Source organism: Rhincodon typus, chromosome 11, assembly GCF_021869965.1.
Source record: "Rhincodon typus isolate 14 chromosome 11, sRhiTyp1.1, whole genome shotgun sequence".
Classification (NCBI taxonomy): domain Eukaryota; kingdom Metazoa; phylum Chordata; class Chondrichthyes; order Orectolobiformes; family Rhincodontidae; genus Rhincodon; species Rhincodon typus.
This window is the reverse complement of record NC_063342.1, coordinates 27438990-27462901: the sequence shown is the minus strand read 5'-3', so window position 1 is coordinate 27462901 and position 23912 is coordinate 27438990. Positions and strand designations below refer to the sequence as shown.

At 38.7% G+C, this 23912-nt stretch overlaps 1 protein-coding gene across 1 annotated transcript in view; it reads left to right on the top strand.

Moving 5' to 3' along the window:
- LOC109911646 (target of Nesh-SH3) overlaps positions 1-23912 on the top strand; it is a 286431-nt gene that overhangs the window by 29431 nt on the left and 233088 nt on the right. The window contains exons 2-4 of the mRNA XM_048603066.1: positions 11704-11880; positions 17102-17179; positions 18726-18858. Coding sequence (XP_048459023.1) covers positions 11704-11880; positions 17102-17179; positions 18726-18858 — 388 coding nt within the window. The remainder of the gene's footprint in view (positions 1-11703; positions 11881-17101; positions 17180-18725; positions 18859-23912) is intronic.

Genomic DNA, 23912 nt, shown 5'->3' with positions numbered 1-23912 from the left:
GAAATTGCTGGAAAAGCTCTCCAGGTCTGGCAGCATCTGTGGAGAGAAATCAGAATTAACGTTTCGGGTGCAGTGAGCTCTGAAGAAGGGTCACTGCACCTGAAAAGTCAGTTGGGGTGTCACATTGCAGCTACACAGGACATCAGTGAGGCCTCTTATGGAATACTATATATAATTCTGGTCACACTCCTATAGGAAAGATGTCAATCTTGAAAGGGTGGAGATAAGATTTATGGAATATTGCTGGGACTGGAGGATTTGAGTTATAGGGAGAGACTGAATAGGCTGGAGCTTTTTTTCCTTGGAGTAGGCTGAGGGGTGGCCTTATAGAGGTTCATAAAATCTTGAGAGGCATAGGTAGGATGAATAGCCAAGGTCTTTTTCCTAGGGTGGCGGAATCCAAAACTAGAGGGTGTAGGTTTAAGGTGAGGGGAAAGATTTAGAAAGGACTAAAGGGGCAACTTTTTCACATAGAGGATGGTGCATGTATGGAATGAGCTACCAAAGGAATTGGTGGAGGCTGGTACAATTACAAAATTTAAAAGGCATCTGGATGGGCATATGAATCGGAAGAGTTTACAGGGATACGGGCCAAATGCTGGTAAATGGGACAAGGTCAGATTGGGATGTCTGGTTGGTGCAGATGAGTTGGACTGAAGGGTCTATTTCGGTGCTGCATGACTCTTTGACTCTAAAAAGAGACAACTAGTCGAACTAATGTTAGCTGGTGGAGTTTATGAAGTCGTCGTTCAATAATGTAGTCTTAATGTGAAATAAAAAGTGTTACGAGGAACCTCATGCCTGAATAAACTTTTTGACATTGCCTTCTCCATAATCAGTATACATTGAACACAAATTCATCAAAATTGACATAAACCCATGATAATTTGACAAATGACCAGATTTTTACTTTTGCAAGTAATTTTGCTAAAGGAACCCATAAACAGTTAGGATAGCAGTGTCCGATGCAATTAGTGACATTTTTATTCTTTAACAATATATGTTAATGATATAGGCTGTGATTTAGTATGGGTGATGGGGATCTCACCCACTGTTTGGAGATCTGGTGGGAACTTGTAAGGCATTTAACCAGCTATCAATGGGCCTTCCCTGGAATTTAGGACCCCGTTCACCAGGATTTGCAACTGGATCCCTGGTTGCAAGTTTATCAAGTGGGATGGGGTTTATGGGGAGGAGATTTTGGGAGAATGAGGTTGGGAGTGGGTCAAACATAGAGGGCAGAGAGTAGATTTGAGTAGTCCATTGCTGATCTCAGGTCTCTTGATCAGGCACTGAGTAGCTGAGGACAACTGAATCCCACTATGAGGTGACATGAAATCTGACAGGCATTCCTGAGCAGCCTTCAGGAGCCACAGGGAAAGTTGTGACGGCAGATGAGTTGTGTGCATCAACCCCTCTGGTGGGCAGTTTGACTGTGGGAGGTTATCCACGAGACTGACATGAGAACTCCCACGCAACTTTTTGGGCCCAGCTTCCAGGTTTGCTTTTGTCACAGGTTGGATTAAATTCTGCCCAGGGTATCATAGAAAAGGACAGCAGAGAAAGACAGTAAATGGCCCAATCAACCTTCACTATTACAATGGATTTTTTATCCATGTGTTATCTCCCATATTATTGAATGGGCTTCTACTTTATTAACAAAGTCTAATATTTGGTATTTTGCTTACTACCTTTAGAGGTCCATATGAATAGCATATCTTCATATAGATTCTCGAAGTGTTGTTTTTGCAATAACCTACATTGCATTTAATAAAGGTTTGTCTTGTAAGTTTCAAGTCTAATGTTTTCCTATAAAGAAGTGAAAAAAAATTGATGATTAATGGTTATTTCTTTCATAAGTAGCCTCACAGGTCAAATTTGCTATTGGAGTGTTAAAAGCAAATCTGAAATATAATCTGGCAAAGTCACTGGTGTTTTTATAGCTCTGTTTTGGAAGCAAGCAAAATATTTATGCCCGAGACGAAGGATGTCAGTGCTGGAAAATGCAACAGATTTGAATCCAGTATTAACATTTCAGCAATCCTTGGATTCAGTGCATGGAAACGGAACCTCACAAACGTACCAGAACACTTCTGTCACAGGGCCACATTCCTGTTACACCATTCTGACATTTTTATTTTCCAATCAGCCATTATTGTGACATTGAATCAGGTTCTCATCTTAATGGCAACTAATAAAAAATTGCAGGAAGGTTTGTCCTGCATATTTGCGCCAATTAGCAACCAGGTCTCTGAAGTGAAAACAGTATTTTAACCTACAACAATACCTTTCTTATTCTCACTCAAAGAGGTTACATTTTTAATATTCCAACTTTTAAATTAAGGTTTTTAAATTACTTTCTTGACATGTCTGTTCAGAGATCTTAAGACACACCTTTGGAGCGGGTGAGACTTGAACCCAGGCCGCCTGCACCACAAGAGTCCTTAATACACTGCATTGTGTTAAGTGAAAGTTGCAACAGTCCCAAAGGGTCATTTCATTCTCCCTCATTAGAGACAACTGATGGTGAGTCACCACACCAGATGAGGAGTGTGGTTGAGAAGGCAAGGCCTCCATTGGCAACACAAAGAAAAACTGAAAGAGCTGCGGATGCTGTAAATCAGGAAAAAAAGCAGAAGTTGCTGGAAGACTGTCCCTGCAGAAGGCGGAAAAGGGAGGGGAGGGGAATATGTGTCTGGTGGTGGCATCTTGCTGGAGGTGGCAGAAATGGCATCTGATGAACTTCTGGATGTGGATGCTAGTGGGATGGTAGGTAAGGACAAGGGGAACCCTATCACTGTTGCAGGAGGGGAGAGAGGGGGTGACAGTGGAAGAGCGGGAGATGGGTCGAACTTGGTTGAGGGCCCTGTTGACAATGGTACTGGGGAGTCCACAGTTGAGGAAGAAGGTGGACATTTTGGACACTACTTTGTCGAAGTTGGCCTTCATGATGACCCCAACCAGTATGGAAATTGAAACTGCTCCATTGGTATCACTCATTGCTAACTGGTTATCCAGCCAACTGAGCTAATGAACCCAAAGTTGAAATAATTTTCTAGCTATTTTCCAATCAACCTATCCAGAGATGTTATTACCCACTTCTGGAGTACATGGGATTTGAACCTGGGCCTCTTAATTCAGAGGTAGAGACACTACCACTGCATGACTAGAACCTATCTAAAAGTCAACATCACTAAAACTGATTATTTTGTCCTTATCACCTCGCTATTTTTAGGTGCTTGCTTAGTGTAAATTGCCCAACATAGTTCCTACATGATAACAGTTAATACACTTTACAAGTGTTTCTTTGGTTGTAAAGTGCTTTGGTACAGCTTGATGTTATGAAAAATGGTATGTAAATACAAGTCTATTTTTAAAATATGTTTCCTCCTGTCCTGTTTCATCCCTTATGACTTTTCTTCAAAATCTACCTCCTTGGCAAGATTTTGATCTCCCTTCTACCTTTTATTCTTTGTCTCTGTGTCAATTGTTCCTCAGTGACTCTCAACTGAAACAACTTGAGATGATTTTCTATGTTAAGGACATGATATATTGAAAGTTGTTTTTGTTTCTGAAAAAATGCACATTTCAACTTTGCTTGCTCTATGTCCTAGGTCCCTTCCATCATAATTTCAGAAATAGGGATGTTTGCTGATGATTGCACAATGTTCAGTACCTTTTGCAACTCTTCGAATCCTGAAGCAGTCAATGTTCAAATGGAACAAGGCATGGACAGTCTCAAGGCTTTGGCTGACAATGGAAGGCAACATGTGCACCACACTAATGCCAATAAGAGACAATCTAACCACCACCCCTTGACATTCAATGATGTTACCACCACTGAGTTCTCTACTATCAACATCCTGGGGGCCTACCATTGATCAGAAACTGTATTGGGCTTGCCATATAAATACAGCGGCTACAAGAGCAGGTTAGAGCTAGGAATACTGCAGTGTGTAACACACCTCCTGACTCCCAGAGTCTGTCAACCATCTACAAAGCACAAAGTCAGGAGTATGATGGTATACATCCCTCTTGCCTAGGTGGGTGCAGCTCCAACAACACTTAAGAAGCTTGACACCATACAGGACTAAGTTGCCCTGCTTGACTGGCACCACAACCATAAGCATCCACTCTCTCCACCACTGACATGCAGCAGCAGCAGTGTGTGCTATATATAAGATGCACTGCAGAATTTCACCAAAGATCTTGAGATAGCACCTTCCAAAGCCATGACCACTTCCATCTAGAAGGACAAGGGCAATAAATACCATCTTCTGCAAGTTCCCCTCTCAGGCACTCGCTAACCTAACTTGAAAATACATCACCATTCCTTCACCATCACTGGCTCAAAATTCTGAAATTCCTTCGGGCATTGTGGGTCTACCTACAGTACATGGACCACATGGTTACTAGAAATGGGAAATAAATACTGGTCAACCAGTGATGCCCACATCCTACAAATGAATTTGAATAAAAAATCTTTTTGGGCAGGGAAACACATTGTTAAAGGCCTTCCTAAGTCAGTGTTGACTACATCAACTGCACAATCCTCATCCAGGCATCTAGCCACCTTTCTGAAAAATGCACTCAAATTTCTCAAACATGGTCTCCTCCTGACAAAGCCATGCTGACTATTCTTGATTAATCCTTGATTTATCCAATTTTTCAGTTTATTTTCACTAATGGTCTACATGTTATTTTATATTATTAGAACAAAATGCTAGCACTAACAATATTTAAAGTTTGATAATTTTCATAGGATTTGCTTATGATTCATGTTGTTGTTTCTTATAAGAATTTATTTTGAGTCAACCACGATGCTTAAATGTGGGATAAATGTTTGAAAACTTCAGGAATTAAACAAAACTTTGTTGAGATCAAGAACAAAGCCCAATAATAAACACTGCTTGATTTTTCCCTAAGTTTGATGTGTGAAGGTCTTATCATATGTTTACAATTAAATTTTCATTTGTTGCAAATGCGCATGTTAGGCTACAACTTCTGCTCATAAATCTAAAAGATGCAGAATCAAAAATGTTATTGAATCAGTAAGGGATGATTACAAAAATAGTAAAAAGAGATACTTAATTCCATACATCTTCGTTTATATAGTCTTTTTCAAAGATTTATTATATTTTCTCAGTTTAGGCATTTCCAACTTTATTAATTTCGCTATAATGCTAACTTTCTGACTGGAGAATAGAAGTGTTCATGTTCAGGGCGTTCTTGAGTGACCCAGACCTAATTAAAGGGCTATACATTTCAAGTTGCAAGCATGAAACAAAATTGATTTATTTTTGCCACTTCCCTTTCTATATGTACTTCAAAACACTCCAAAGCTCTCCTTGAAATGTGACAGCATTGACATTAATGACTGAAAGGAGCTTGCTAACAATTGATCAAAGTGCATCATGCTTTGAGCCACACCTTAATGATGGACAGAGATGTGATGAGGATAGGAAAGGAAGGAAATTCTACATTCTTGGCCTCAGCGTGCTACCAAAGATGTATCAAAAATAGGCTTGTTCACTCAGATGAAGAGCCGTGGCATAAACTCATGACCCTGAGGAAGTACATACATGCATTGAAGGACAGCTACTGTTGTCACTGATGTAGGACAGGATGCATCATTTCTAAAAAGTGCTCCAACAAATGTATCAGGTAGAAACTTTCAGAACTTGGTACTCAGCTCCTCTGTTTGAATCTGCAACTTTCTGGTCAAGTAACAACTGCATCAAGTAGCAGTCAGTACCAAAGCCAGTGAGGATGTTATGGTAGCAAAGCTGCACCACATTCAAAAAATATTGTTCCAGCAAAGAAGTAATGTATCTGCACTCACAATTTGCTCTTCTGTGAGTTCAACTACTTTATTTTTCTTGAAAATAATATCCATTTTGATTTGAAATCCTTTCTTGTTTTTAAAATCAGAATCCTACAGCTTTCAAAGGTTAGCAAACCAGATGATGTTGGAATATTTATTATTGTCAGAAAAAAGCTATTTGGCAACTCTCTTTATATTTGTACATTGTATTGATGTAGATGAGAAGGAAACGTATGTTACTGGCTTGTGCTGTTCCTTTTTACTGAATAAAACTGGTTCACTCAAAAGTACCATTTCCATTTATTGCAAGTATTAGGGAATTGCACAATCATTAACTATTCTTTACCAGCAATAATATGCTCATTACTGACATTAGTGAGTCACTGACGTAAATCAGAGAGAGACCATTAAAGTTCATAATTACGCTACGCTTTAACAAACTGAGACCATAATGATAATACATGGTCCATTACTTGTGCTTTTATGAAGTCTGTAAGTATTTTGTTGTGTTGGGCCAAGGATTATATAAAACTAAATGACCCTTAAATTGTAGATTTGAAACATTCCAGTCTCCTGTGCTACTGGGTGCTTGTGAATGATTGCCCTGATATTTCAATACTGGGCCAGATGAAGTCAAGGAGGTGTTTGATTGGCTGATTGCCTGCCAATGACTGCATGACTTCACAATTGTCATTGTTAGTGTACAAGAAAAGTTGCAGTAAAATAATGACTAATAGTGTGATACATCGTATTTTTAAAGACTGACAGTAACTTGGGTCAATTAGGAAACCTTTGGAAACTGAAATTTGTTGTACAGGTTGATTGCACACACCTTCACTCTAACATCAACAGCAAAATATGTCCCTTACGAGAACTGCAGTTATTGAATTAAGTGTATATTCCAGGGACGACAAATTTTCAAAATGGTATAACTCTTTAGCAACTCTTAATACATTTTTATGTGAATAGCATTCATCATTTTCTGAAGCACTGCAAAACCACTGGGACATATACTAGTATGGAGTTGATACAAAAGAAAAAATACTTTCCAAAACACTCCTAATTTGACAATTGTTGGGCTGTAAATTAAGGAAAGTAAACCTTTCCGTTTCAGAATTAAGCATACATGGCATTGAAAGGAAAGCTGGACTAGTATGAGATAGAAAAAAAATGCAAAGATATGCTAACAGTTTTAGATAAGCTGTGACAAGGTAACTGGAGGTCATAAACTCTGGCACAGAGCAGTTGGATAACCTTTGCAATGCTTAATAAGAAAACTTAGATAAAAGGTTACTACAGTTAAGCAATGAAGAGACAGTGAATGTTCCTGGAGCAAGCCTGTACACAGTAAATGTCAAATGATGTGCTTTTCTGTGATTCTTTAAATGATCCATGATATTAGAATCCCAAGTTTCTTAACTAATCAAGGTGGGTAGGTGTAAATATTGACCTGAACCTGACTGTTGAAACCTCAGTTTTTAAAGCAATCCTGACAAAGGATAAATTATCCAACTGGTAATGAATAACTGCAAGGCGTAGAGCCATAGAGTTTTTACAGTTTGGAAAGAGGCCCTTCAGCCCATTATGTCTCTCCTGGTCATCAAACATCTAACTATTCTAATCCATTTTTCTGCTCATGGCCCATAGCCTTATATACTATGGTATTTCAAGTGCTTATCCAAATTGTTCTTAAATGTACCGAGAGTTCCCATCTCTGCCATCCTTTCAGGCAGTGAGCTCCAGATACCCAGCACGGTCTAGGCAAAATAATTTTCCTTAAATCCCCTCTAAATCGCCTACTCGTTACCTTAAAACTTTGCCCCCCTGGTTATTGACCGCTGTACTAAGGGGAGAGGTTTCTTCCTATCTACCTTTTTATGTCCCTCAGAACTTTGTACACCTCAATCAGATCACTCCTCAGCCCTTTCTGTTCTAAGTAAAATAACTCCAACCTCTCTAGTCTCTTTCCATAGTTGAATCACTCCAGACCAGGCAACTTCCTGGTGAATCTTTTATACACCTTGTCAAGTGTAATCCTTCCTATCATGTGGTGACCAGAACTGAACACAGTACTCCAGCTGTGCCTAAGTCACTTTGTATACAATCCCATGATAACCTCCCTGATCTTGTAGTTAATACCTTGACTAATAAAAACTATCTCATATTCCTGTTTAATTACCTTATCTGCCTGCCCTGTTGCATTTTGCAGATCTGTGATTATCCACATCAAGGTCTCTCCCATCCAGTGTACTTCCTAGAGTCCTACCATTCATTTTGTACTCACTTGCCTTGTTAGTCCTCCTAAAATGCATTGCCTCACGTGTCCAGATTAAACTCCATCTGCCATTGTTCTGCACCTCTGCCCAACCCATTTGTATTATCCTGTAGCCGAAGAATTTCCATCTCACTATTTACTACTCCACCAATTTTAGTGTTATCTGTGAACTTACTGATCAAACCTCTTACATTCATGTGGAGATCATTAATGTGCATTACAATCAGCATGAGACATAGACCAAAACCTGTAGCACACCACAGGACACAGACAAATATTCACAAGAAAAAAACTTTGAACATTTACCTCTGCGTCCTGTCAATAAGCCAGTTTTGGAATCAATTTGCCAAGTTGCACTGGATCCCATGAGCTCTTAATTTCTTGACACATTGTTAAAGGCCTTCCTAAGTCAACGTTGACTACATCAACTGCACAATCCTCATCCAAGCATCTAGCCACCTTTCTGAAAAATGCACTCAAATTTCTCAAACATGGTCTCCTTCTGACAAAGCCATGCTGGCTATTCTTGATTAATCCTTACCTTTCTAAGTGGTGATTAATGCTGTTTCTCCAATGTTTTTTCAATAGTTTCCCCACCACTGATGTTAAACTCATTGATTTATAGTTCTTGAATAATAGTACCACATTAGCTGTCTTTCAGTCCTTTGGCATCACTCCTGTGGCCAGAGAAGATTTGAAAATTAATTTCAGAGTCCCAGCAATCTCCTCCCTTGTTTCCGACAGGAGCCTAGGATACATCTCATCTGGGCCTGGTGGTTTACTTAGTTTAAGTTCACTAAAACTGCTAATAACTCCTCCCTCTCAATTCTAATTTGATGGTTTGTTATGGACCCCAACCCTGATTTCTATATCTGCATTATCCTTTTCAATAGTGGAATGCTAAATGCTAATTTAAAATGTTCTATGTCTTCCAGTACAACACACAGATTGCCACTTTGGTCCCTAATGGGCCCTATTCTTCCCCTGGTCATCTTCTTGCCTCTAATATACTTATAAAACACTTTGGATTTTCTTTATATTATCTGCCACGTTTTTATTTCATGCCTCCTCTTTGCTCTCCTCTAGGTCTTTTCCTATATTTAGCCTTGATATCGACTTGAACTTCCCTTTTTCCCTTACCAAATTCCGGTACATGCCTCGATATCCAGGACTGTCTCTAGATTTTTGGTTCCATTCTTCATGTTTACAGAAACATGTTGGCCCTGCACTTTTGCTGTTTCCCTTTGAAAGATTTCTACAGCTGTGATGTAGATTTTCCTGCAAGTCGCTGCCTCCAGTCCACTTTGATCTGATCCTATCTTATCATATTAAAATTGCCTTCCCCCAATTCAGATTTCTATTCCCACTTTGACCTTTTCTACACCTAACTTAAATCTTACAGATTTATGGTCATTACCACCTGTTATGATTCCACTTGGTGTTATCAGCAGACAAGATCATAGAACAAAGCCTGACGTGATAGATCATATTTTGGTTTGGTTTTAGTAATGCGGTCTCTCACTGAAACAGAACACACAATACTTCTAATTTTGCTTTAATAATAAACCAGAAGTTTATTAACAGAAGAAATTAAGATAAAATAGAATAAAACAAACTATTTTTTATACAAATTCAAAGATTTTTAGACACAGTAAAAGTATAATCACTTTAATCCCAACACATAAATTAACAAGGAAACAATGTTTTTTGTATGGTACCCAAAGCACACTCCTAGTAAAATATTCCAAAACACACCTTGTATGATATTCACATCAGAGGCCCTGTCTCTAACATTTCAATGGGTTTAAGTCACTTCTATCTTTAACTTATAGGTGTAACTACTGATAACTTCTTCCTGGAGTGATTAGACTCCTGAATTAAAAATACTCAGCATTAAGTCATCTCTTCAAGGTTTTAGTTCAACATTTCTGCTCTGGAAATTACACGTGACTTTTTATTCCAAGGTAATCTAATTTCACTATATCTTTCCCTTCTCATGAGCACTGATCTATATAACTATTTTCATCCGAGAACCTCACAGGATTCCTCAAAACTGAAAGTAAAACTAAAGAAAAATCTCACACTTTCCTCATGATTAAAAATAGCTCCAGAAATCTCTACATACCTTGAGGCTTCCTCATTTACCTTGCCAGGTTGCAACACAACCCAAGGTAAACAAAAATGAATTAGTGCTACACAGGAAGATCCATTCATTCTAAAGCTAGCCTTCCACACCTGTTTTTAAAGAAATTACCATGGCTACAGAAATATTTACAAGTTATTAATGTAAGATACATAGGAAACCAACATGCTTCTAACTCAAAAACCAAAATCCCAAATTTACAATAAATTATATTAAATATATTTATAAATCACTGAGTTTACAACATACACCAAAATGCCCCTCACCAACACTCTCAATACTTGACTAGCTTTGTTTCCTAAAATTTGTTTACTTGTTTAATGGTTTATTTGATTGCTCAAAAGGATAGAAGAGGCATTTATTGAAACCGGTAGTGTAATGTAAGTTTTTGAACTAAATGCTAGTAATGTGAATACATCAAAAATTGAGTCAAGTTTGACTTCTGGGCTCCTCCTCCACCAACTGTGTGTAAGAATTTTACAAATGGCTTTGTTCAATTTTTTTACTCTAAGGACAATCAATGAGAGAAATAGAGCAGTGTGTTCACTCCTTAGGCTGAGCCATGACTTTAATTTGTTTGATACTGATGTGGGCAGACAAGTGGAAGGCCCACTCTATTTTCCAACACTGGTATTTTTCTTGAGAATGAATTTTGTTTTAGATATAAATCCTGCTGTTAATCCTGTTTCTCTTGGGCTGCAGCAGACTTAGGCCTTGGGCAGTGACCAACCTTATAGTGACCACTGTGCAGCTCTTTGTCTGTAAATTACAAGCTCTGGTGGAAGGGGTTGATCATGGGCCTTTTGAGGGTTAAATTGGCTCATATTTCTAATTGGCTTCCTAAGGCATCAAAACAGCAGCAGCAAGCATCTGCATGCTTCTGGCCAGTGTTTCACATAAGGAGAAACAAGGGGGATGCTTTCCTGTGCTTGCTGTTAGGTTTTTGGCATGATTAAATAAGGAGACTGATGCTTGCTCGAGATCCTTTTCTCAAATTTAAATTGCCCTGATGTCTCCCTCAGTGAACCCTAATATCTCTTTAACCCCATGATTTGACCCGATCACTTACCTGTGCAAGCTCTTATTACAGTGCCACCTTCAGTATAATGAAGTCTGAGGCTCAATATCTCGGGTTGCTTGGACCTAACCATTTTTTTTGTGCAGGGTACTAATCCTACACAAGGCCTCCTGAGTTCAACCGAGGGTTGTTGTTGCAGGCTATTTTCCCCTCTAGCTCCAAGGTGTCAATAGTCAGATCAAAGACAATGCCCAGAAAGGTGAGGGCTGCTTCCATGCCAAGTTTTTCAGGACAACAGCAATGATTTTTGGCTGGTTTCTTTATGCTTTTAAGGTATTAGGTGCTCTTGCTTATACATATCTATTATCCTGGCTCTGTGGGTTAGTTTGTATATTTTCAGGATTTAACAAATTTTATTTTGTTTCTTTGTGATTTACCTCCAGTTAAAAGACAAAGCTTAAAGGTGCGGATTACTGCTAAGGATGACACTATTATATTACAGTACCTTAGCTCCAACCCAGCCATCAGACTTCAAGGCTACATTATTGGACACGGTGGTCGAAACACCAAGCAGAACCTCACATTGCCTAACAATGGAGATCCATTTGAGGTTGATGTTGGTAAGAACTCAAAGCCATATGTTTCCGCTTAAAGGAAGAAAAATTAAAACCATATGTATAGCAGCAGAATGACATTTTACAAAAGAAATGCATGCTCATCACCTCTCCCATTATACCATTAAATTCCCCTTCCTTTTGACAACATTTGGAATTGTCATTTGATTAATGAGGACAGAATTACTTATAGGAAACTCATGATAAATGTGAGGAATGATTTCCATTTCCTTTGTTTTATATGAATCTGCATAAAAGAGTCTTGGGTTTGGAACTTCAATTGCAATTCTTTGCTCACAATAATCAAATTATCCACTGTTAAAGAAATCTCCCTTGGTGTTTGATGACAGTTTTTCTACTTCTAGATATGTTTTCCATCATTAGATTCAAGAAAACACTTCCATGACACAACGGCTAAATCTACTGACTTTGGAACAAAAATAAATAAAAATATAGATTAAGGCAGGATGAAAGGAAAAGTGAAAGAAGGATTTAATTTTATATATTAGGTTTTTAATGCCTCCAGCAGTAAAAACCTTAAGGAATGAGTCTTCATGATGTTAATAGTTAACTTTTAGTATTAAAATGATTCCTTGTTGATAATTAATATTTAGCACATCATTAAAGAAAGGACTTATGGCTAATTCAGACTTAAAAAAATAAATGCAGACCTCAACTGGCTCTAGGACTGAGTCCATATGTTTTTCGTCGGGTCCTAAATTTAAGTGACAAGTTCAGTTCATATCATCTGCACAAATACAGCAACTTCAAGCTGTATTTTAATGGTAAGCCAGATAGCGAGATAAAGCTTTTGCAAGGCTAATGGCAGAGCATGTAACTCAGCCAAACCTTTCAGATTTGCACATAAGTAATGGTGGGAACTATTAGCTCTGCTGTTTTCTTTTTGACAACAGATTCTGGCCAAAGTTTTTCTAAACCAGATGTGCAGAAATGTACAAATACCACTGAGACAAGAATTCAACCAACATGATGAAGTACTGGATTATTAGTTTACAAATTTTACACATATTCATTCAATCTTCATTTGGCAAGTGGCTATTTTTAAATGAAACACTTACCATTAAAATGCTAAAACCATGAACTGCAGCTCAAGGAATGAGCATTTTCTGATTGTATGTATTAACTCTGCTTTCTCTCCACAGATGCTACCAGACCTGCTGAGCTTTTCCAACAATTTTTGTTTTTGTTTCCGTTTTCCAGCATCTGCAGTTCTTAGGTTTTTTGTTTAGCTCAATCTATACTGGGTCTTAAGTCAAGATTCAACAACATCATCAATAGTCATCATCACTCCATTACACCTAAAGCCACTGCTCACAAGGAAGCCTTTAATCTCATAAACAATGCAACATTTAAATTGACACAAGAGAACAGGAGTAAGTTATCAAATGCTTTTTAAAAAAGTAACTGACACAAACATCTACACAAAAAGTAATCACTATAAATACACATTCCATGGACCACTGAGGTCACAATAAAATGATTTCGTGTTAATCTCTAACTCAGTCTTTGCACTTCAAGTAATTCAAAAGGTAATTGACTTTGAAATGTGATTACACAGAAATGAAAACCTTTATGGCAGCTGTATACTACTCAGAGTTAAGTTATCTACTTCCTTTATTCATTCATGGGATGAGGGCGTCGCTGACCAGGCAGCATTTATTGCCCATCCGTAATTGCCCAGAGGGCAGTTAAGAGTCAACCACATTGCTGTGGGTCTGGAGTCACATGTAGGCCAGCAGTTTCCTTCCTTAAAGGACATTAGTGAACCAGATGGGTTTTTCCTGACAATCGGCAATGGATTCATGGTCATCATTGGACTCTTAATTCCAGATATTTTTATTGAATTCAAATTGTCGTGGCAGGATTCGAACCCAGGTCCCTGGAATGTTATCCAGGTCTCTGAATTAACAGTCCAGCAATAATACCACTTGACCATCGCCTCCCCTACTTGCCTGAATGAGTACAGCCATGGGCACTAGCCATGCACACCCCATATCCATGGACATTGGCATCCAACATGCGCCAGTCTCTATGAAAACTCATGGCACATTTCATATCCACTTAGAGGGTGCTTCTGCACTTCAATGCTTCTCCTTGAGTTGCACCAGCAACTATCATTACAATGCTGCAGCAAGGATATTTGATACTCAGTGACATGTATGTAGCTCATGGACTGGACCAGGCTGCACCTCTGGATTCTGCTCGCCATCATAGTGCCATTTTGAGTCTTCCTGGATGCTTGCAGCATCTCTGCCTTCCATTGCTTTGCCTTACCTTTTTGTACATTGGCTCTTCATCCAGAGATGCCTGGCTTATTTCACTACAGTCCTGTTGTGCCATTCAGCACAGACACAAAGACAGGAATCTTACCCTGGTTGTCCGCAGGCCTCAGTCATGTCAAAGACGGATAGACATTGCTCAGGGATCCTGAGTCAATTCACTTCCAGGCCCTGCTTGGGTGCGTGGGGGTCAGAATCTGGATCGTCTGCTCATAAGGAGGGAGGAGCCAAATGAAGGGCGGAAACACACATGTCTTGACTCTTTCTGCCCTATTGTGAGCTATTTTGTCCCTGGAATGAGAGAAAGGCAGGTGTTAAGGAAGACAAAAGTGGATGGCATAGCTATCACTGTTGGTGCAAGTGGGAAGGTTTTCCAAGTGGATGAGTAGTCAGCACAGAGAACAAGTAAGGTTAATGGTTTCACAGTTTGGGTGGGTGAGGGAGAGTGGGTAAGATGTTATGAGAATAGTAGAGCACGAGCCTTGGTGAGAGGTGGGTACAACAGCAGAAATAGAGTGAATGTGAGATATCAGAGAAAAATTGTGGCAAAGTGGCGCAGGACATTAACCGTCTTACAGGACTCAGTATTTATCCAGGTGGCTGAGACTGCCTCAAAAATGTGCTTATCTGGGCACACAATGACCTTTTAAAGATAGCACCAGCACTAGAATTGCTGGTCATTGCAGGTTCTCTGGTGAATGGTGAGTTGATCCAGTAACAGTGCATGATAAGATGGGTGAAAATAGTACATGATTCTCAAATGGCCATTAATGCAAGTTTGGTAAGATATGGTGAGAAAACCTACTTGGCCATAACTCACTTAGCCAAAAACGGTGAGATTCTGCCCATAAATTCCATTTCAACATTTGTCACAGGTTTTGCATTTTGGTGAAAAATCTTTAACTTTTTCCAATCAATTTCAGTCATGAAATCATAAAGATGTGCAGCATAGAAACAGACCCCTCAGTCCAACTCATCCATGCCAAATTAATCTAGTTCCATTTGCCAGTATTTGGCCCATATCCCTCGAAACCCTTCCTTTTCATATACCCATCCAGATGCCTTTTAAATGTTGTAATTGTACCAGCATCCACCACTTCCTCTGGCAGTTTATTCCATACATGGATTACTTAGATCTTGCCCAAGGGGTCATTAATGATGATATTTTCAGCAACATTCCAAGTATTTAATAAAATGAATGTAGAACGTGTGTTAGGAGCTTGCATGACAAAAACAAAGTTCTTATTATTACAAGTGTGAAAGTGTTCTAATGTCCAGATGTTCTTCGTGCAATGCAGTTGACAGCTGAAGAACTGAGTATTTCCAATGTGCCATCCACTTTCACAACTTGATCCGGTTAAGAAATGGATTTGACATTTAAACTGGAGCTGCAACTTAGTGGTGGAGTCAACATATTATTCATTCAGTTATTCACAGACAGTTGCCAAATCCTGGTAGAACTTATGAGCAAATAATATAACCATCAATTCACAGTTCACGTGCAAAGCTTGCACAATTATTTAATACTTCTTTAACTAGTGTTAAGTTCACACAAGATTCTCAATTGTAACATTAAATCATAACTCATGGACTTAAAATTGTGTAATCTACATGAATAACTAAAGACTATTATGAACTAAATTGATATTAAAAAATATGTATATAGACATCACGCAACAGTGAATAGAAGACTGAATATTACTACATTTTTTGATGCGTTAAATGCTTTCTTCTGGGCATCCACCAACCTGCATTAGCTGGGGTTGATAGTTTGTGCAGAAGAACTAGTCCAACACTTCCTCCTATGCTACTTATGATATCTTTTTGGAGGTAGGTAAAAGGAACTTTGAGACAGTTGTGTCTCCAACTTTTATCCTTTTCCAATATGCTACATTTCATGACATGCAGCTATTCTGTACAAATAGATGAAATTTTGCTGACAGCAAATTGAATTTGAATTTGAATTTGAATTTGAGTCTGGTATGGCAGATATGATTAAATGTCTCTCCTGTTTGATGGAAGTGCAGAATGTAAATCGAATGATTTTTGTCAATGTTAATTGTACATTTTCTTGTTTAGCACTAGAAATCAACCAGGTGGGGTACAGAACTGTAAAATATCACAAGGCACACCGTGTTGCCCATCATGTTTGTGCTAGTATTTCTTGGAACATAGCCATCTAGCCAAAACCCACTTTCCTGCTGGCTTCTTATGTCATTTAATAGTCTCGTTCAAGCAACCATCTGTTTCCCATTGTATCTTGTGGGACTGAATGCCATGTTTCTAATCACCTTTTGAGAACGATTTTTTGGGCTGGGAGAGCATTCAGAATTGCCCCTTTTTCTGATGATAGCTTTGAAGCACTGGTCAAAGAGATAATGAAATGAAATTGATCACTTTTTGATGCAGAAGATAGCTCACCCAATTGTGTAGATGGCTTGGCAGAAAACACTGCATGGAGTCTGTAAATATTTTATTCTGGGTTAGGGACTCTTGATGAGGATGATACTCTGAATTAACCTTTGTAGGTAGACTTAGCATTAGCCACTGGAGAAATCATATTTCATCTCTTGGAGATATATCTAAATGAGAGATTATTTGAGTGTTCCGATTATCTGAGTTACCCAAACCTCTTAGAAATTGGTCACTTCTAATGTTCAGTAGGAGCAGAATTAATGGAAGAGTCTGGTTGAGAGCCAATGATAAGGAGAACAGAAAGTTTGTATAGCATTGAAATATGCGACACTTTCCAATTCTGGATTACTGCTGTTGTAAGAGTTTCACTTATGATATTTAGATGTAATTTTAGTAGAACATAAAATTGACACAGCATTTGGCATTATTGATAAACAATGTATTCACTTGAACAATTAGTTACTGTGACACATTTGTACTTACTTGCCTTCCTTTCCTTGCTTTGTTTTCAGAGTTCTACCCCAAATATCTCATAGCAGTTCATCCTGTGGCTGAACAGAGCAAAGCAGCCTTGAAGAAAAAGTGCAAAGGTTTCAGAATTTTATCTCTTAATTATGCCTAAGATTGAAATAGTTCCACATTCTGTTTATTTTATACAACATTTTCTTTCTTTCGTTGTCCAATCTGTATAAGCTTGCACCCATACATGAAGAATCCTAGACAATACTGACAGAGGCAAATGTCTGCAATGCATAATCACCCTTTCATTTTTAATAAAATCAGAGCCAAGTACAGATCAACTCTCAAAGATTCCAGTTTGCTTGTGTTTAAATGGTACCTGTAAATTGCATATTTAGTCTAACCTGTACATCACTAACTTTTCACAACTTTATGACTAATACAGATTTGAAATAGCAAACAAAATTCTTCATGTTAGTTTATTTAAAAGATTGTTGCATTTACTACAGTAAGCTTTATTCACATTCTTTTAGGTGTGTTCTGTGCAACCTTCGGTCACTTGTTAATCACCATCACGTGCCTTCAATTAACGCAAAAGCTTTTGATAGAGACAATATTACTAGTCCTTCTATTGCTGCCTCTTGACATTCACCAGCAATTCTGGCTTTAAAAAGTGGCTTGTTAGGATTTGTCAACTCTTTGCGTTTGTATTCAGTGCAATTAAGTACAAAACCCATTGTAAATTCTAATTTTTACCCCCCTGTAATTGTACTTATTCATGCACATTTTCACACTCAGTTCTTTCTCTCAAATAACAAAATTTACTGCTTGCAATATGTTTTACAGTTTTTGTTCTTTATGTGAAAGCATAATGACCTACATTCATATCTGCATTTGCCACACAAAACTTTTTTCTTGGACTGATCCTCAATTTTCCATGCCCACTAACTTCCTATCATCAGTAATAGTAATATTCTCTCTATATTCGTGACTAAAACACATTCCAGCAAAGTGGAGCAGCATGCAATCTGGAGTACCTACAACAACAATTTCTCAATATCAATAATATACAAGATAAAAATGGTCTGACAATTGTTATCTATGGTAAGTTGAAATATTCTTGTCTTTGAGAAATTGCTGCTATTGGTGCCCCAGGTTCCACTGTGCTTCTGTTCCCTGAGATGTCGTATCTCCCTCAGCCTGAATCTCTAGATCCACCTCCATTCATTGTTCAACCTGTCACTTGCATTTGTCAGGAAGAATTTTGACTCAGTATGGCTGTATGAATGGACTTATTTGAGAATCACTTAATATATTGAGCCTAAAACCACAATTGCTCTTGGGTCTGCACCCCATTTGCATCTAGTCCATGGTTCTTGTTACCACATGTTAGATACCATTGTATCAATAGCAAAATAGCAACACATGTAAAAATGGCATATGCTTATCAATGCCCATTATTTATATTTAGTGATGGATTTGGCCTGTTGTTTTATTTTCTTTCTACATCGCGTAATTAGTTTTTGCTACACTTATCTTAAAAGTTCAAACTTAAATAGTGTTCTGTTTTTAAAAATGAAAAATACAAATAGTTATTTCAAATCTTTTTGTTGTAAAGGGTAAATTATATCCTGTTCAACACACAGTGATAGCATGTATGTTACACCTTCATTTCAGGTAACCTAAATCATCAAAAGCCTCCACAGATAACAATATCTACTCGAACTGCTACGTCCGTGTTTCTCACATGGACAAACGGTATCAAAGGAAATGTTTATAAACATGGAGGCCATAAATGTGGAGATGAAAGGTAATACATTTCAATTATCAGTATATATATCATTGTTGAAAAGGATGAACAAACCCTTTGTACATTCCCAATCCATTAAGAAGCAATTTGTTTAACATGAAATTGTATCTGTCATATCCTATCAAAGTGCAAGTCACAGAATAGTCTTCAGAATGGATTTTACAACATGATTTGCCTTCACTGAAAAGTTCAAAATACTGGAGGATAATTTGTGCAAAGAGAACCTAATCTTCCTTGAAAAGGCGGAGAATGACTTGCCAATGAGTTCCTGCTGACTATATAATTGTATTCTTCCCAGGGTTGACTGTTCAGCCACAATTGCTCTTGGCTGTGCGTCTCATCTGTACCTAGTCCATGGTTCTTGTTACCACATGTTAGACACCATTGTATCCATTGCAAAGTAGCCACACACATAGAAATCAATGCCCATTATCTATTTTTAGTGATAAGTTTGGCCTTTTTTATTTTCCTCCCACTTGTGTAATGAGTTTTTGCTATGCGATGCATTCTGAAGAACTGGCAGTTCTGAAGGAGAGTTATGTAAGACTTGAATCATTAACTCTCTTTCTCCAAAAATGCTGCCAGACCTGCTGAGTTTCTCCAGCATTTTCTGTGTTTGTTTCAGACTTCCAGCATCCACGCTATCTTGCCTTTATTCAAATATACTGTACATGCTTGGTACAATATCAACTGGCAGGCCAACAGAGAAGAGCCTAGCAGTGAGAGTGATAGTAGGAACTGCCGATGCTGGAGAATCTGAGATAACAAGGTGTAGAGCTGGATGAAAATTTTTCTGAAGAAGGGTCTCGACCCGAAATGTCAGCTTTCCTGCTCCTCTGATGCTGCTTGGCCTGCTGTGTTCATCCAGCTCTACACTTTGTTAGCCTAGCAGTGAGGTTTTGTTTAATGGGATTCAGAGGAATTGGGATGCTTCTCTGAGCTCTATGTAAATAGAAATTGAACTTTTGTCTCAGTCAGTCTCATTGCTTCCTGAAATCAAGCTTCAAGGAATCAGTTGCTGTGGTAGCATTCACATTTACAGTATGCTGTAGTCCTGGAGCTATGGATTAGAATAGTAGAGGCTCCAACTTTCTTTCCATCACATGACTGACCAGCAGACTCCCCTGTTCTTACTGCTCGCCATTTACATACGTTGGAAGGATTTGAAGGTTGATCCTCATCGTGTTTGGCCTGGTTATGAAAGCACCTTCTTTAGCCATCAAGTCCCGCAGTGGAGTATACTCTACATGTGCTTGGTACAGCTGATGAACCTGGAGCTTCTGGCTCCAAAGCAGGAACACTAACCATCACAAGTCTTCTTTATAAAGTATATGTTCTACGCATTATTTTCTATTTTCTAAGGAGTGCAGAGGGCAATCAATAATGGAAATGTTCTGCAATCGCATGGAAAACCATTATCGGAAAACTGATAATGCACCTTAATTATTTAAAATAAAATATATGTTCTTTTGAGTCAATACGATGGTGGATATTTGGCATCCAGTGATCGGCATCAATTATTCCCAGGTGAAGCACAGTATAGCCACATTTGTGAACCCTCTGAATAAGGCTAGCAGTTCAGAGCCAATATGTGCTGAATTAGTTTTATAATGTGGACTCAATCCTGAAATGAAATAGGGTTGAGTGTGCCAATGCTCTTTCCATGTATCACTTTTGCAGCTGTCAGAGAGAGAATAGATTTCCATTCCAGTAGTCTGGGTTCTGTATATTAGCAAATTGTAACACCCCAGTCCTTAAAATCTATATGTTGTAATTTATTCCATAAATAGCATTTGATTTTATCATATATAGTTTTGTAAAGCCTGATTGGGAAATATGTTATTGCACAATCTTCAGCATTTGTCATCAACACAGGTAAGTCAGCCCACTGTTATTAGTAAAGGCTGTTGTTGCACAGGTCCCATTGGAGGAAATTCAAGTGGTGATAAAATGGCTAATGCTTTTGTTGTCCTACTTGTGAGACACCTTAGTTTCATACCCCGATGCAAATTCAGCAAATGATTTTTCTCTGGTAACTTTCTGCTATCCCACTGCTGATTAGTGGACTTTCCAATCTAAGAAAAAATTTGGGAGAGTGATGTGCCAAAGCTGTGTGTGGTAACCATATTTGCCTGGAATTCAGTGGTTATTTTAGATCTTCAGATTTAGAAGAAATCTAGAAGTTTTGTGTTTGAATAGGTTTTTCATGTATGTTAAGTAAGTAAAACATAGACTGATAAACTAAGATATATGAATACCCATTTGGAAAAAAATATTCAGAAATGTGGTAAAAGTATTAAGTTTGAAGATATATATTTGCTATTTGATTGGTGACAGTATAAATAGAAACATGGCACCAAATTGAGAATATATCAGGATAAAAGGATAATTTTCGAACTTAAGTCATTATTTTGCTTCTTGCTAAATCTTTGAGAATCAAGGCTACAATGTAACAGTTCAAGCTTGCATATGGCCCTAGCCTAAGGGGCTACAGGGAAAAGGTAGGGGCTTGGGTCTGGGTGAGATGCTGTTCGGAGGGTTGGTGCAGACACGATGGGCTGAATGGCCTCTTTCTGCACTGTAGAGATTCTATGATGTGGCGTCAAAGTAGCAGGGTTTAATGGTGCTCACCACTTTCGATGTGCAAATTATTGTGACAGGGAAGAGGACTGTGAATAATTTCAAGTTACTGGACAATTTGTGCTAGGCTGCCATTAGCATTACATAAGTTAATAGACCACCCCAATCCCGTTCCTCTTTCTCATGAGTTTCATGAAGTTAGAACATTTGTGCATTAATTGGCATTTAAACTCACGGTAGAAAATTATGCTCCTCAATAGAATATGCAGTCTCATTCATGCAGTCTTTAAATTGTTAGATGTATTTTCAATTGTTAGATATTTTTTCAAGTTTAAACTTTATCTCTTTAATCTACATAACTTACTTTATTTTTGAGACTATGGTCCCGATTTTCACAACCTTGATCGTGGGCCCTGACTGAGTAAGTAGGCATTGCAGAGGCCGTACAGCGTTAGTAGTGCGGGTGGGTTTGTGGTAGATGAGGAGGTTGGGGAATAGTGTTGAGTGCAGCAGTGAGAATTGTAGAGCATGTGCCATGGTTACTGACATTCTTCCTGCACTGCCATGTATTCCGGCAGACTGCAGAGACTGTGGGTCATGACCTCACATCGGGCTGGCAGGGTCTGGTGTCATGGGCTTCTCTATTGGCCCTGGGAGAAGAGGATAGCCCTCCTCTGCATTAGAGTTCACCAGGCCTCAAGATCCCTGTCAGCGAAGCGCAGTGCAAATTTCACTCGAAGAGCAGCTGTAGAATGCCAGCCATGTCTGGGTGTACAACAGCCTTTTGAAAATGGCACCACTACCAGAGATGCTGGGTTTTCCCTGGATATCCCGGTAGTGACAAAAACTTCCAGCTACAGTGAATGGAGAATCAGACTTGCATCAGAATGTCATAATGATGGGATTGGTAGTCAATGAGTTGCATTTAGGATAATATAGTGAAAAACCTTGCTAAGCCTCACAGAGTCAGCCCTCCCTGTCCCCATGAAAATTGGTGAAATTAACAGTTAGCTGAAAACATGTCAAATTACACCTGAAATGTTGGAAATGAAACATTCCCTTCAGGCAGGAGCACCTCTCAATGACAATCAGCTGTTGAGCCCCCAACCCCTTTCACTCTTCATAGTTGCTACCAATAATTCTTTAACAATCTATAAACCATTGAGTACACCAGTCAGTTTTGACAGAAGTATTTAAATGGATTCTTGCCAACTACTAGATAAAATGCTGCAACATTTTCAGAGATGTTTTACTTTAAGTGTTGTTTGCTACTTAAAGTTTTTGCAATGGTTGTACTTGCTGTACAAAAGTCTGGTAAAGGACTTTGTCATGAGAGATCCTTCTGAGGTGTTCACTCTGTCTTGTGGTGTAAAACAACAGAAGAAAGAAACAAAGCTGAAGCTGTAAGTGAGGACAAATGGGAGAAGAAAAGTTTGCATGAACCCTTACTCATCCAGCAGAGTGTGTAGGCCCAAGAGAGTATACCTCGCATTCTCTGATGAACAGTACATAGGAGTTTATGCTTTTCAGGGAAGACTATCGCAAAGTTGTGTCACCTTCTACAACAAAACTTGCAACTAACTGATAAGGCTAACAAAGTTTGTTTCAATCAAATAGGAATGATTACAGTAAAATGTGTGAATGTACAAGAGTGGAAGAAACTGTGTTCATTGTAGCTGGGAAAGAAGTATGCCTTGAAGTAAACAATGTGAAAGAACTTGAAATGTTGTTTCCCAGAGTTGAGAGCATGTTCCAGATGAGGGGCTTATCTTTTTATGGCTGGGATGAGGAGAAATTTATCCACTGAAAGGGTTGTGACTCTTAAGAAGTATTTACCCAGAGGTTGTGAATGGGCCATTGTGCAGTATATTTGGGGCTGAACTCTCAGGAAGTCCTTGGGGAGCAGGTGAGAAACAAGAGTTGAAACCTAAGTCAGCCATTTTTAAAAATGTATTTACTTATGAGATGTTGGTATCACTGGCTGGGCCAGCATTTATTGCTCATCTCTAGTTGCCTTTGAGAAGGTGGAGGTGAATTGCATTCTTAAACCATTGCAGTCCATTTGTTGTAGGTAGACTCACAATGTCATTAGGCAGGAAGTTCCAGGATGCTGACCCAGAGACCATGAAGGAGCAGCAATATATTTCCAAGTCAGGACTGTGTGTGGCTTGGAAGGAAACTTGCAGGTAGTGGTGTTTCCCTGTATCTCTTGTCCATGTCTTTCTAAATGGAAGGGGTTGTGGCTTTGGAAGGTTCTGAATAAGAAGTCTTGGCAAATCTCTGCAGTGTAGCTTGTATATGTTACAGTCTGTTGCTACTGAGCATCAATGATAGAGAGAGTAAATACTTGTGATTGTTTCTGGACAAAGGCCTGGATGTTTTGGGCTTCTGCAGTGTTGTTGGAATTGCACTCCATCACATTCCATCACATGATGGAGTACTCCATCACATTCCATCACATGATGGAGTATTCC